Source organism: Rhinoraja longicauda, chromosome 8 (genome assembly GCF_053455715.1).
Source record: "Rhinoraja longicauda isolate Sanriku21f chromosome 8, sRhiLon1.1, whole genome shotgun sequence".
Taxonomy (NCBI): domain Eukaryota; kingdom Metazoa; phylum Chordata; class Chondrichthyes; order Rajiformes; family Arhynchobatidae; genus Rhinoraja; species Rhinoraja longicauda.
In genome coordinates this window covers 24,895,349-24,909,016 of record NC_135960.1, presented here as the reverse complement: position 1 = coordinate 24,909,016, position 13,668 = coordinate 24,895,349, and the positions used below count along the sequence as shown (strand labels likewise).

Genomic DNA, 13,668 nt, shown 5'->3' with positions numbered 1-13,668 from the left:
AGTGTCCTGCAATGAATTGTAACCCAGGTTCACAAGAACCCCGAACACTTCACTGCTTGATGGGGACTACATTTCATCTTAGACAGGAATTGGCTAGTCTATAAAAACTAAATTAGGGATGTTTATTGTATCTATTCGAGAGGGCGAAAATTTAATTACAAGGTTGCCGTGTCAAAGTAATCTATTTTCTCTGTTCACATCCACTATTCAGAAGCCGTTGCTCTGGGAGGTGAATTAAAAACAAGCGGACTTGAATTCATATTTTTTTCTCTATGCAATCAATGCTCCGTCCGATGGTCCTTACCGTCACTTTTGACAATCACTTCTTTCAAACACATGTCTTGAACGTTGACTGTACAGTTCGCGATGAACTCCGGAGACGAGCAATCGTCGTTTAATCGGAATTCTTCACATTGGTAACATTGGATTTGAAAGCCAAATCCTGAAAAAAAGTTAAAATTAATACGTCGCGGATTGATCGACTGTCAAATCAACCTGTCTGCACTTCCCGACTGAAACGACAATGAAGATGAACAGACTGAAATGAATCTAATAAATTGCAAGATCAGTCATCTGAAATAATTTATTGTTTAAGATTGAGTGGACATTGATTGCTGGCTTCTGATCCACATGGTCCTTATTAACTTTTACTGTCATTAATTAACCATATGCGCTCCAACAACTTGCACGTACTGATTTACTAAGGTAAAATGCAAAGCATAGCCTTCAAATGTTTTCTTTTTTTTTAAATCGTTGCTGGAAAGTGATTCTAACACGAGAGCGCAGAGCGGAGGAAATGAAATGACAATTGTTAGTTACAGCTATTTCAGCTCCTGCGAAACTGACTTTCCCGTCTGGGGAGTGAGGGTAAACCTCGAGCTTACCTGCGGTCGCTAAAATCCCGCAGAAAGTTGCGTAAACGAAGATCTGCATTCTGTTGCACGGTGGGATCGCAGAGCACACGGTCAGTTTCGGGTCTTAGGCGAGTTTCCACCACACATTCATGTCTGCAGAGTGGTCCCTCGACTGAGAGCCCGAGGAAACTGAGAGTTTGGTGGAGAGACAGGGGAAATGGACAGAGGAGGCAAACATTGGCACCACGTGACACCAGTCATCTGTCACTTAGGACTAGGAGAGAGAGAGAGAGACACACACACACACACACACACACTCGTGGTACGCATTCGAGGAGGATGAGTGAGACATTCGAACCAGCAGACGCGGGGTGGCAAACACATCAACTGTGGGACGAGGAGTGAAAAGGGAAAGAGGATGTAGATCTTTTTTTTTAAACGGAGTAACCCAGAGCAGCTAATGCAAGACACGCGTTGCAGAAGTCCAGAAGTATAACTGTAACCTAACGATGCGAAATAAGTAAATTGACGAACATATTTGCATAAATCTGGATTTCTTCTTTCCCCACCCAAATTTTTTTCCCGAGTTTGCTCCCGAGAACGGTAGTATTTGTAGACCAGGCTTTGAGCCTGTGAACCCAGTTGTAAATCCAAACACTGCGCTGCAGATACTGCAATTACACGAACCGGCTTGACAATACGACTGTAAGAGAGGCTGGTTCATTCTACCGCGAGAATCAACTGACGAAGCGACAATTACAGTCTTCAAACAGTTAATCCTAATAAACCTCAAAATAAGTGTGGCTGCAAAGAGCGCTGCTTATCAGAATGCTTGGTGATCACCTGTATGCTTGAAAGCGTTTCCATTTGTCCCTTTTTATTGCGATTACGGCTCAGTGGCCAAATCCCTGCTTTGAATAAAAGTGCATTTACAATTTTGTCGACCACAAAATTGTGGTGTCATTATTAACTAACTGCGAGTACGTTGCGGGCAGGAGAGGGGCGCATCGATTCCTCGCCAAGGTTAGGTGAATCAGGCAGTCCCACAGCTGGGTGTGCGAGCACGCACAGCGTTGCCATCTAAAGCTCTTCAAGAAAACGCCTTTTGATCCTTTTAGCTTTTCTCTAAACTGGACGCAACGCAGAGCAGCGAACGCGATCGAGCCGGATGAAGTTGGTCTGAAAGTTTTCTGTTTGCATGTTTGGAGTTTAAAGGATAAATAACGAGCCAAGTATTTGCAACATATGACACAATCGCCCAGTTAAAGCGTGAAAGCAAATGCGTCGAGTTTATTTTGCTTTAAACAATGTTTGTACACGAAAAATATGACATTAATTTCTAATAATGAACTTCTAGATTGCACCATGTATTTAAGTAACACTGTTGGGACCGTAAGGTTTCGGAATGTTTGCACTTTTTAAAATATAAAACAGCCGTCTCAATTGAGTGTTGAATCACAGAACATATCAAATATACTACTTTACAAACCCATGTACAAAAGTAGGTATAAATATCTCACATCTAGAAAAAATACACGCCATTTGAAATATCGCATATTCTCGATACATATGAACACAAGCCTGACAGAAAACAAAAGGGAGATGTCGAATTCAATAAGAGTTGCCCCTGCTGAGAAGAGCTACTATTTTAAAATAAAAAGACATCAACTCCAGCGGGGATGTAGGACGAAGTTGTTATAAAGGTAAAGTGAAGATGTATCAGTACTGATAGGCTGGTTCGTAGTAGGAGATGTGCTCAAAACGTGGCACAAATGTTTTAAAACAACTACAGTATATTACACATATCCCTGACGTTTTGTTTTCAAAATCGAAAAAAATGGACTAAACCCAGCAGAGCTTGGAAATGAGTCGATCCATTCTTTAATAAATGCTCCAAGTCACCTGAGTTAAAATGTTCATCAACTGAACTGGGCCCGTCAGTTTCCAACGCACAGATGCTTGAGTTGTGGAGAGTTTTGTTTTTTCGCAGCTGACAGTGTAAGTGCGCTTTGAGGTTATTTCAATGTCCTCGAATACGAGACCATCCGTGCTCACGAGCACGGTTCTGGTCCAAGCAAAAGGGAAGAGGGTGGTGGGGGTGTTGTAAAAAACATATGGAAAAAAATTAACCTCTGATCTCCAATTTTCCAGTTGAGGGATTATTAGTCCAGGCAGGATTGCACCATTGTTTCAATACGTATTGCTTTATTTGTCTACAAATATATCTTTCAATTTACAGGAAAACAAATTCAGTAAAGTATTTATACAGTGCAAAATAGGTGTCCTTAAGTCCATCAATTCACCATAGGAATTGCAGCCTTTACTCATTTTAATTCAGTGTTTCTTTGCCAGCAAGTGCAATCTGCTGCGGGAAGAGTTGAGTTCGTAACTCCGTCTCAATGTTATTATAACACAGTTTCAAGAATGTACGGAATTTCTTTAATTTGCAGCTTTATTATTTTGGTTCGATGTTGCAAATGCGCATCAGCTGGTTCTTCCAGGTTGCAGTTCTACACCTCGTTAGAAGCTTGGCTGGCACAAGATGAGAAACTGTCGTACAAAGAGTCACTCAGTGATTCCGAGTGGTCCGCACCCGTCTTTTCAGGCGAACTCAGTGAGACTTCTTCGGGTTTCCCAACGCTCCCTTTATCGGCCTCGGGCTTCAATAAACATTTTTTGTCTTCTTCTATAATGCGCAAGTTGATCCGGTTGAGTCTGTCCATCGAGACATTCGGCGCATTTGGCAACTTGGAGCCTGGCCCCTCTTTTCCCACTTGTTTGATTTTCTGTAATAAATCGAAATGGATTAGATTACAGTCTGACAGAATATTTAATCATATATGGATTGAGGGGTGGGGAGGGATGGTTTTCGGTGGCATTGAGTTGTCCTTCCAATGCCATTAATCTATCATAAAGCAAGAGCAGAGGCTTCCTGCTCTCAATTCTCCCTGTTCTGGGAATAAGCCATTGCCTGGGGGGAACTTACACTTTGTGCAGAATCTGCAGATACCTATTTCATTTCCATTTGCATCGTCTCTGCCTGCCTCTTTTCAATCATAGTTCAGCTATTTTTTCCAAATTGGGAACAGAAATTCATTTGCCCCTTATAGGCGTCTCATCAATTTTCAATAAACCCCAGCAATCTTTACAATAGAACTTACACATGATGTTCACATCACTTTTATTACAAAGGCTCTTCATTTTATCCTTCTGTCAGATGAATCGATTAAGTGCGCGGGTCATCTCCACAACTAGCTAAAATCACACTTATATATCAAACTCACAAAGGTTTAATGTGTAGGAAGGAACTGCAGATGCTGGTTTAAATCGAAGATAGACACAAAATGCTGGAGTAACTCAGAGGGACAGGCAGCATCTCTGGAGAGAAGGAAATGGGTGACGTTTCAGGTTGAGACCGTTCTTCAGATCCGAAACGTCACCCATTCCTTCTCTCCAGAGATGCTGCCTGTCCCGCTGAGTTACTCCAGCATTTTGTGTCTATCACAAAGGTTTAAAGTGCATGTGCAGTCCAAGTGGTGGCAGGATTATTTCAAGCACATTAGTCCTCTTTTGGTTAATGACCCAGTTGTATTCTGTGACATGTATTTGGACCATCACAACCATCTTTGAAAATATCAAAGACTATGCTAGTATTTCCTTTTTGTAAAAAAATTGGTAAACAAGACAATTTAACACAAGATCACAAGGAAATCAGAGCAGGAATAGCCCATCCGGCTCTTCAAACTTGCCCCAACATTTAATATGATCATGGCTCGTCTACACTGGCTTCAATTCCTGTTCTTGCCATTTCTCCATGCCCCTCTCTTCCTCAACCGATCAAATATTGATCCACCTCATCTCTAAATACTTCAAATGAGATGGCCTCCATTATCCTTGGCGCAGAGAGATCAAGGGATACACTACGTGATTCACTACCCTCTGTAAGAAAAGGTATCTACGAACGTCTGTAGTAGATACTTTTATGAACTACGAACCGAGTAGCCTCCCATTTTGTAGCTATACCTTCTTATTTGAGATTCCCCCAGTGGTCAATGCATCCCAAAATCTACTCTGTCATTTGCTTAAATGAGGTCACCCCTTAAACTTCCAAACTTCAAGGAACACAGACATAAACTATTTAGTCACTCTAGGTTACACAACAATTAAACAAAAAAGAAGTAATGCCCTAGATTTTCCAGAGAAATCCCAGCTATTTTTATTCTACAATCATTGTGGGTAAACAAAACATTGATAGAGGAAGTTTTCCATATCGGCCATTACAAACAATAATTAGATAAAATAAATAAGGAACCAAGGTTAAGTGTGAGAAATGGCAGAACACCACAATAAAACAATCCTGAAAGAGAAATTAGGAGACATTGAAATAAACAAATAAATCATATAATATGAAATAAGATATAAAGCATTTGCAAGTTTCAATACAGAATAAAGTTAGGAATTATTAATATTAAACAACTGTAAAATGTTTCTATATGTGTTTTTTTACATTATTTCTGTCAACAAAAGACAAATAGTCACAATTAATGAACATATATCTGGGAGAGAGGACAATAACTAGCTGATTGATACAAAATGAAAACAATGATACATAGAATTTTTAAAACTGGCATCATTTGATCTCTTGTGCATTTAAATGTATTTTGATTTCCACCTTATTTTCAGTCATTTTACCAAAGGAACAATCTTGGTTAACAGATTGGTAGTCATGTACAAAGTAAGAGTAATCCTATGGAAATTATATCTTGTTTCTCTGGAGGCATAGTCATCCTTTAATTGAGAAACTAATAAAGGCAAAGTCTCTGCTACATACAGCCGACCTTCAAGGTCAAACCATATAAGATTAATGAAGGAATAATTACTAGGTGATAAAAAGTATCAGTTTCATAATCTTGAAGACTGCAGGAAGTAAGATTAAAGATAATACGGTATCCATAAATTTAGAATCCTGGAAGAAAATGTCTGAGCAGGATATCATATAATGAGTCTTAGATTCAACACATGTGGGTGCAGAGAGAGGCCAAGGTATTTAGTAGGGAAGATATTGAGACTGGAAGGAACTAAACATTCACAGAAGCATTTCCATGTTAAATTAGCAAAACAGAGAGATAATATATATATATTTTAAATTGGAGGATGGGAGGTAGATATAAGAAAAGAACCATGCAAAAGTTCAGATGAGTGGACTAGAAGGATCTTGACCCAAAACTTCATCCATTCCTTCTCTCCAGAGATGTTGCCTGTCTCGCTGAGTTACCCCAGCATTTTGTGTCTATCTTTGGACAAAAACAATGCTGTTTTTAGGTCTTCATGGATGAGTTTGTTTTTACAGCGTTGTAGAAGTATGTGGCATGACAGGGTGAAGATTGTTTAAGGTAAAACTGTAGAAATTTCACTGAGACACAATTTCTCAGAACTGGAAAGGTTTTCACAGATTTTGGGACAAAATTACCAAAGGTTATGATTCTAATTGTGGTGGATTTATCATTATTTCTGTCGAGATAGTTGGATGTAACTGAGTAATGGAGGAGGAATCGCTGCTATAAATTCTGAAATGTCAAGAAAGCATCAGCTAAAGGCAGCAAAAAGAAGATTTACAGAAAAGGAAGCAAAAATAAGATTTACAGAATTTTTTACAGAAAACCTTAATAAGAGAAAACCCTAATAAAAGGAAAAGTAAAAGGGAGGTTGTTGCATCATTTTTATTTAACACCGATGAGGGCTTATGGACACTTTGAACCAAAATATAGTAGGTTTGGTATGCTGCAGACAGTAAGTGGTATCTGACACAATCGATTACATTTTCACAAAATGAAACATAATAGCAATCTGACAGAATCTAAATTGCAAGAGGAAATATGAAATGTTTCAAATACGTTACTGGTGCTGAAAGTCGAATAAAAACCTGCAGATGTTGAATATCTAAATAAAAGCAAAAATTGCTGGAAAAACAGTGCAGATCCGGGAGCACCTTTGGAAAGAGAAGTCGCTCTAAACCTTTCTTAATCATGCACCTCTGAATGCTTTTTAATCATTGCAATGTCCCCATCTCTACGTCCTCCTCTGGCACCTTGTTCTATATAAACACCAGCCGCTCCGTGAAGATGTTATCTCTGCCCATCTCGTTATAAAACCATACCCTTTCGTTCTGGACTCCTCTGGGAAAAGGACTGTGATCATTCACCTTACCTATGCCTCTCATTGTTTTGTATACCTCCGTTGCGTTACCCCTCAGCCTCCCTATGCTCCAGGGAAGAAAGTATCAGCCTATCCAGACTATATAGCTCAAGCCTTCAGTCCTGATTAATCTTTTCTGCATCATGTCCAGCTTAATTACATTTTTCCTACAGCAGGACAACCAGATCAGTCAGAATTACCTCACCCTGGGTCCCATGTGTTCTAATCTTCCATACCAGTGTACCAAGTGGGACCTTGTCAATGGTATTGCTAAAGTCCATATAGGCAACATCCACTGCCCTGTCCTTGTCAATCCTCTTGGTGACCATGTCTAGAACATTTTATCAAGATTGTGAAACCCAACTTCCCATGTACAAAGGTTGTGCTCACTATCTCTAATCAGGCTTTGCCTATCCAAATGCTGGTAGATCCTGCCCTTAATGATCTCCTCCAGTAACCTACCCACCACTGATGTCAGGCACACCAGCCTGTAGTTCCCTGGCTAGGCCTTGTACCCCATCGAAAATAAAGATACATTATTAACAACCCTTCAGTCTTCTGCTATCTCCCTCACGGTTTAAGATGATGTAAATATCTCTGCCAGGACCCCAGCTATTTCTTCCCTAATTTCCCACAATGTTCAAGGATATATTTGGTCAGCCTCTAGAGATTTAACCTCCTTAATATTCTTTAAGTTGGTTAGTACCTTCTCTTTTGTTATTTAGATATGGACCAACAAATCACTACTGATTTCCCTCAATTTCTTAGCCTTCATGACCTTCTTCCTAATAAACACAGATGGGAAGTATTCATTTAACACCTCACCCATTTGCTGTGGTTTGACACATAATGAACTTTGCTGAATTTTAACATGACCTATTCTTTCCCTTGTTATTATTTTGGTCTTAATATACCTGTTGAATCTCTTCGGATTGACTGCAAGACCTATTTTATTTTGTCTGCAAGAGCTATTTCATGACCACTTTATGTTCTCCTGAATTCCCTCTTAAGCATACGCCTATATTTCTTACATTTATCAAGGGAGTGGTTTGATCTTAGTTGCCTACACCTGCCTATTTTTTCTGACTATAACCTAAATATCCCTCATCAACAAGCATTTCCTAATTATGCCAACCAACCCCATCATTCTGAGAGGAATATGCTGCCCATGAACTCCCCAAATCTCATCCTTAAAAACTTTTAATGTGTCTATTCATTATTCTTTCCTTGGATCATTTTCTCACTCACCACATTAGAGATACTTTATGAAACTAATTGCTGCAATGCAAATTTTTGGCAAGTGTTAGGAAATGGGGCATCTGGCAGAATCTATGTAGGCCCAGTAAGAATCTGCAAACTCTCCATAGATAATATCCAAGGTCAGGATTGAACTCGGGTTTCTGGAACTGAAAGGCAGAAGCATCAATGGAATAAATTTATGCTGAAATAGTTATAAATGGGGATGGATGTTCTCTGAGAGATATATACTGGCCTGGTAAAGATCCAGTTTAAAAAAAAATTAACCATGATCAATAGGTAATTCAACTAAACATAAGTTTACTTAAGATTTTCCTAATGTTGCATAAATTATCATTTAAAAAAATAGCAATCATGAATTGCTGGTAATATATATATGACAAAGTGTTTATTATTATTGCAGTAGATACTAATGGTGTCTGTTTAATAGAGCTTTGCCCATGTGTTCAAATTGTCAATAATGATTCATACTTTAATGTATCACTATCACTCAACCACATACAGTAAATTAATGGTGTTTCACTGTGAATCACTCACCCAGGAAGTTCGCAAAATGAATGATGCATAACTGGATTGATTTTGAATTCTGATTTGTGTTGGAGGTTGGTACACTCAGAATAACAGTCAAACTTTTTCAGGTACAATTTCAATGCAAATTGTATATCTACTCAATATAATCTGACCACATTCAATGTGATTCAATTAATTGTTGAATTACCTGTCTTCAGCGAATGAGCAATGCATCCAATTAATGTTTGCATTTATCTACAACATTACAAATAACATTTCAAATGCCAAAACTAATGGTAGTATTAATGCACCGACAAAAATTGTGTTCATGTCGTCTCATACAATGATACCAGTCTATTGAATGTGGGAGAAACTCATCAATTTCCTATTGATAACAACATATTTTAACATACCATAAAACATTGGAAGGTTATTACCGGTTGAATGAAAAATAAAAGTGTAAACTATAAATGAGTCAGTAGTACTTTGAAAAGTTCTTACATGGTTTACAGCTCAAAGTATATGGTGGAGAAAACAAAAGATTAATATAATTACTGATCTTTGGCTACAAACTGATTAGGAAATAAGAAAACAAATTAAAAGTAAACATCAAAACCCTGTCAAGAAAGGTCTGAAAAGTCACCCGTTCATTCCCTTCACAGATGCTATCTGACCTGCTGAGTTACTCTAGCACTTCGTGTTTTACACAAGATTCCAGCATCTACAATTCATTGTGTCTCTCTTAAAGTAAACAGGGCCTTTTAAAAAAAAAACCACAGTAACAATTCAGCACAGGAGAGTATAAAAAATAAAAATTGCAATCAGATAACACAAACGTATAAAGCTTCATTAATTTAAAAAAGCCAGAATTGGCATTTAGTTGATGTGGTGTTCATTGTGGAAAAAATAGCTAATTCAGGTCTAAGAGGGACATGAAGTATTTTACTTTAGCAGTGAGATGGGCTGGTTACTTTGTGCACAGACACCGATTCCACTGCTAAATTTATAGGGACTTCTAAAATATTGAAAATAGAGGCTTAACTTCTGCTGAGATTTCTAGACATCTGTCTCTAATGAGAGCGCAAGCATTTGAACTAATTTATCTCGATGCTAAAGCTTTATTACTGCAGACACACAATTACTGTACAACATTGAATCTGGATCCAATGAAAAGTCCCAATAATTTCTCATTTTTCAATGTTATGAGCAAGGTATACATTTTTATATGCTTACTCCTTTCAATTTTATCACTGTTACAATCATCCATGTGCAATGGTGTAATGAGGGTAAATTTAGTTTTGTCATGTTCTGATGCTCAAGTAAAATTTAATGATGTATTACATTATTACTGACTGTACATAAGTTCACAAGAATAGAATAATCTATAATATAAATGATGAATTTCAATAATCTATAATATAAATGATAAATTAAACCTTGGGATCACACCTGCATTTTCTCCACATAATTCCACAAAATCAGTTGATATGTGACACGTGCTGCCCCAGAGAATAGAAGAATGGAAGTAAATTTGCATCTCCTGTAAACCAGCTGACAGATCATCTGACAAATTAGAAATGAAGCTGAGGTACCCCTGACACCCGTACTCTTGATTAGTATCGGTGTCTGGGATTATGGGGAGAAGGCAGGAGAATGGGGTTGAGAGGGAGAGGTAGATCAGCCATGATTGAATGGCGGAGTAGACATGATGGGCCGAATGGCCTAATTCTGCTCCTATCACTTATGAACTTATGAACTTACATAAAATCAAAAACATTCTGTAAACAGCAAGGGTGTGGAAATTTGTGCATTTTTAGTGAAAAGGATTTTTTTCCATTGAAAAAAATTAACATGCAAAAAAATGTTTAAATTACATTTAAAGTTAAACGATGAAAGTTGAACTTTTGTGTTCTTGGGTGCTTTCCTTGACAACCTCAGTTTCTATTAGAAGTATAGACTTTCGGCCTAGGACACTTATCCAGATCTGTGACCCTGTTAGATGAAGGCAGATTCTGCAATTAAAACATGGGCAGGATGTATCAGTAATAATTAGCTCGATTAGATGATGGCAATGCACCCCTTTAACCTATGTTATCAGCTTGATAGTTCCGTAAAGTAATTTGCAGCAAAAGCTAGTAGAGCATTTTCAAAAGCTCTAGTCAGATAAAGCTTATATTGAATGCCTCTTTTCTGTAACAGATTTGCTGACTGCAAGGGACGGAATTAAGAAGACTCATTAATCTCTTGTAACTGTTCCAAATCCTTGCAACCCTTTTGTAATTATCAAAAAAATCCACTCCGACCTCCAGGTGGCTATGTATTAAACTATCTTCTGGCACACTATTTTCCTTCTGTTATTTAGATGTTGTTACTTAGCTGTTATCATTAAAACTAAATAAATCATCATGCTTCTTTCGGGATTCCTCTCGGAATGTTAACGTCAGAAAATGTATCACTGCATGGTGACTTTTCTGATTAGTGACCAGCTTTTAGCAGTTCAATGATTAATTTCTGTACTTCTGTTGTTACCTATTATTAATTAACAGCCGATATAGATAAAGTTAAAGGAATATGAGGAAAATTAGTCACACTCCACAACTCAGCTACGTTCATATCTTTCTGTGTAGTGACTCAGTTATGAGGTAATGTACCTTATTAATGTGGTCTCTGTGGGTCATCCATTCAGATGACAGCCTTATTACTTATTCACTAGCAAAACAGTTTGGCATTGTGCCTGCCATAGCTCCTGATTGCAGAAAGATGCCTGTTTGCCTAATTTTTCCAGAGTGCGTGTACAATATACCAAGTGACATTGCAATTTGCCTAATGAGCTGGTGAATATTTTTATTACAATCTGAAATGTGTTTGAGGCTTCCTTTTTCTATTCACACAGCTGCAAAAGGCTAAGTCAAGTGATAATTGTTAAAGATGATTTTCTGCATACTTTACAGCAAATAATAAAAGGCATAGTCATCTCTAATTGACATTGTGGGATAAATCCAAGAGCCATAGCTATTTTCAAAATCAGCTCCATAATCTTTTCATTTGCTGCGTCTAATAATGAGAATCTTTTGTTCGGCCTGATGGTTAGCATTGCCTCTTCAGAGCCAAGGTTGTCTTTCAAAGCCTCTGTGCAGATGTTTCAAACAATCTCTATTAAACATCTGTTAAAGAGTGGAAAAATACAGAGAAGAAGCCTATCTAAGTTCTCTGCTGTCAGAAAATGTCTCAATGATAAATGGAGGTCGGCTCAGGCCTCCAGGACTGTGATGTGTGCCAGAAGAGTTTATATCAGTCGCTCAGACTTCTGTGAAAGGTTATTAGAGAGTCTCAAACCAAACACGGGAGTACTAACTGCTTAAAACTGCTCCTATTATAGAATGCCCTAAACTAAACTCAAACTGGTAGCAATTTTTCTCACTCGCCTATGGGTGGTATATTTTAAGCATTGCATTACTATAGCAACTTGGGAAATTAGGTTTTGAAAATCCACTATTTTCCCTCGATGTTATATTCCAGAGGGCTTGGGTATCTTAAGATATTTTTTTAACCAAGTCATTTTCTGGACCAAATTTTTCTAACATTGGCGAATTGTCTAGTGTTGGTTAGAATCAACAGGAATTCAAAAATAAGCAGCTAACAAAAATTGCAAAGGCATTACATACAAAACTGCAAAAGAACATCCTTTTTTTACTTAGTTAAATGATCTGTAAAATAAAAACTCACCATGAAAATAAGATTCCCCTGAAGACTGTCTTGGTAGCTGAAAGAGCTTCTTTGTCTTCCTTAAGGTGTTAACACCTATACGTTCAAGGGTGCCATAGCTAATTTCCTCCTCAAAAACTAAGCCTTGACCCTCTCTGCCCTTCCAATTTACCACCTACCTCCATTAAATGTCTGAAATGCTTTGTAGCCTCCTAAATTCATGCCTGTTTTATCTGTAGGTTTTGTTCAAATCCATAGAATGTGTTTTTTACCCCATCAATACTGACTCCAAAGTCAGTTATTATATCCTATGTGATTATAGCAAAAGTAATCTGTCATTCTTGTCCCTCTCAACCAGCCTGAAGCCCACAGTTAAGCCCACTACCCTCCTCTCAACTCTGCCCCAGTTGGATGGGGTGACTTTTACCCATTTCCATTGTTATTTATGTAATCACAGACAGAGAATTAGCAGCAATTGCTGCATGACAACAATGTTAATAAAAAACATTAGCTTCCAAGTGAAAGGCTTGGATAGAGTTTTTTCTACAGCCTTTGGAGTTTTTTCCCCTTGTTGGCTGTAGTTGGGCATTACTCAAACAAAGGTGGTTGTGGAGGTCAGAAAGTATAGCCCCAGGATAGCACCGTGGGAGGACTTTAGGGCAGTGAATCTCTCCAACCAGAACTGCCCATCAATGACCTTCCTTCCACATTAGATCAGAATTTCCCAGGTTCATTGAAGATTAAACAATATACCTCCCCATTTTCAATTACGCAGGAAATTAGGCAGTTTGAGCTTGCTTGTAGTTCACGCTTAGAAGATGTGCAGGCTTGGGCTGTTAGGAGACAAATAACATTCAAGGCAGAAAAACACGAGGCAATAACCATCTTTAATAGGAGAAATTCTAGACACTAACCCATCACATTCAATGCCATTACCATGGCTGAGTCTACTACCATCAATATCATAGTAAGATACACTTTCACAGAAACTCAAATGAACTAATATATATATATATTCAGTTCCAAGAACAGGTCGGAGACTGATTATCATTGGTGACACCACATAGCTTTTCCACTTATTACTCAGCATGTTCGGAGTTTGATGGAATTAGACTTGTCACTTTCCAAGTCTGTGCCAGCCAAATAG

At 38.1% G+C, this 13,668-nt stretch overlaps 2 protein-coding genes across 3 annotated transcripts in view; both read right to left on the bottom strand.

Moving 5' to 3' along the window:
- LOC144595785 (ly6/PLAUR domain-containing protein 1-like) overlaps positions 1–1,061 on the bottom strand; it is a 38,290-nt gene extending 37,229 nt beyond the window's left edge. The window contains exons 1-2 of the mRNA XM_078403441.1: positions 885–1,061; positions 305–442 (exon numbers count right to left, since the gene is read on the bottom strand). Of these exons, the coding sequence (XP_078259567.1) occupies positions 305–442; positions 885–933 (187 nt within the window). The 5' untranslated portion in view covers positions 934–1,061. The remainder of the gene's footprint in view (positions 1–304; positions 443–884) is intronic.
- Positions 1,062–2,142: 1,081 nt separating this feature from the next.
- Positions 2,143–13,668, bottom strand: part of nckap5l (NCK-associated protein 5-like) — a 542,250-nt gene continuing 530,724 nt past the window's right edge. For both annotated transcript variants that reach the window (XM_078403437.1, XM_078403436.1), the window contains exon 19: positions 2,143–3,640. In XM_078403437.1, the coding sequence (XP_078259563.1) occupies positions 3,365–3,640 (276 nt within the window). In that variant the 3' untranslated portion in view covers positions 2,143–3,364. The remainder of the gene's footprint in view (positions 3,641–13,668) is intronic.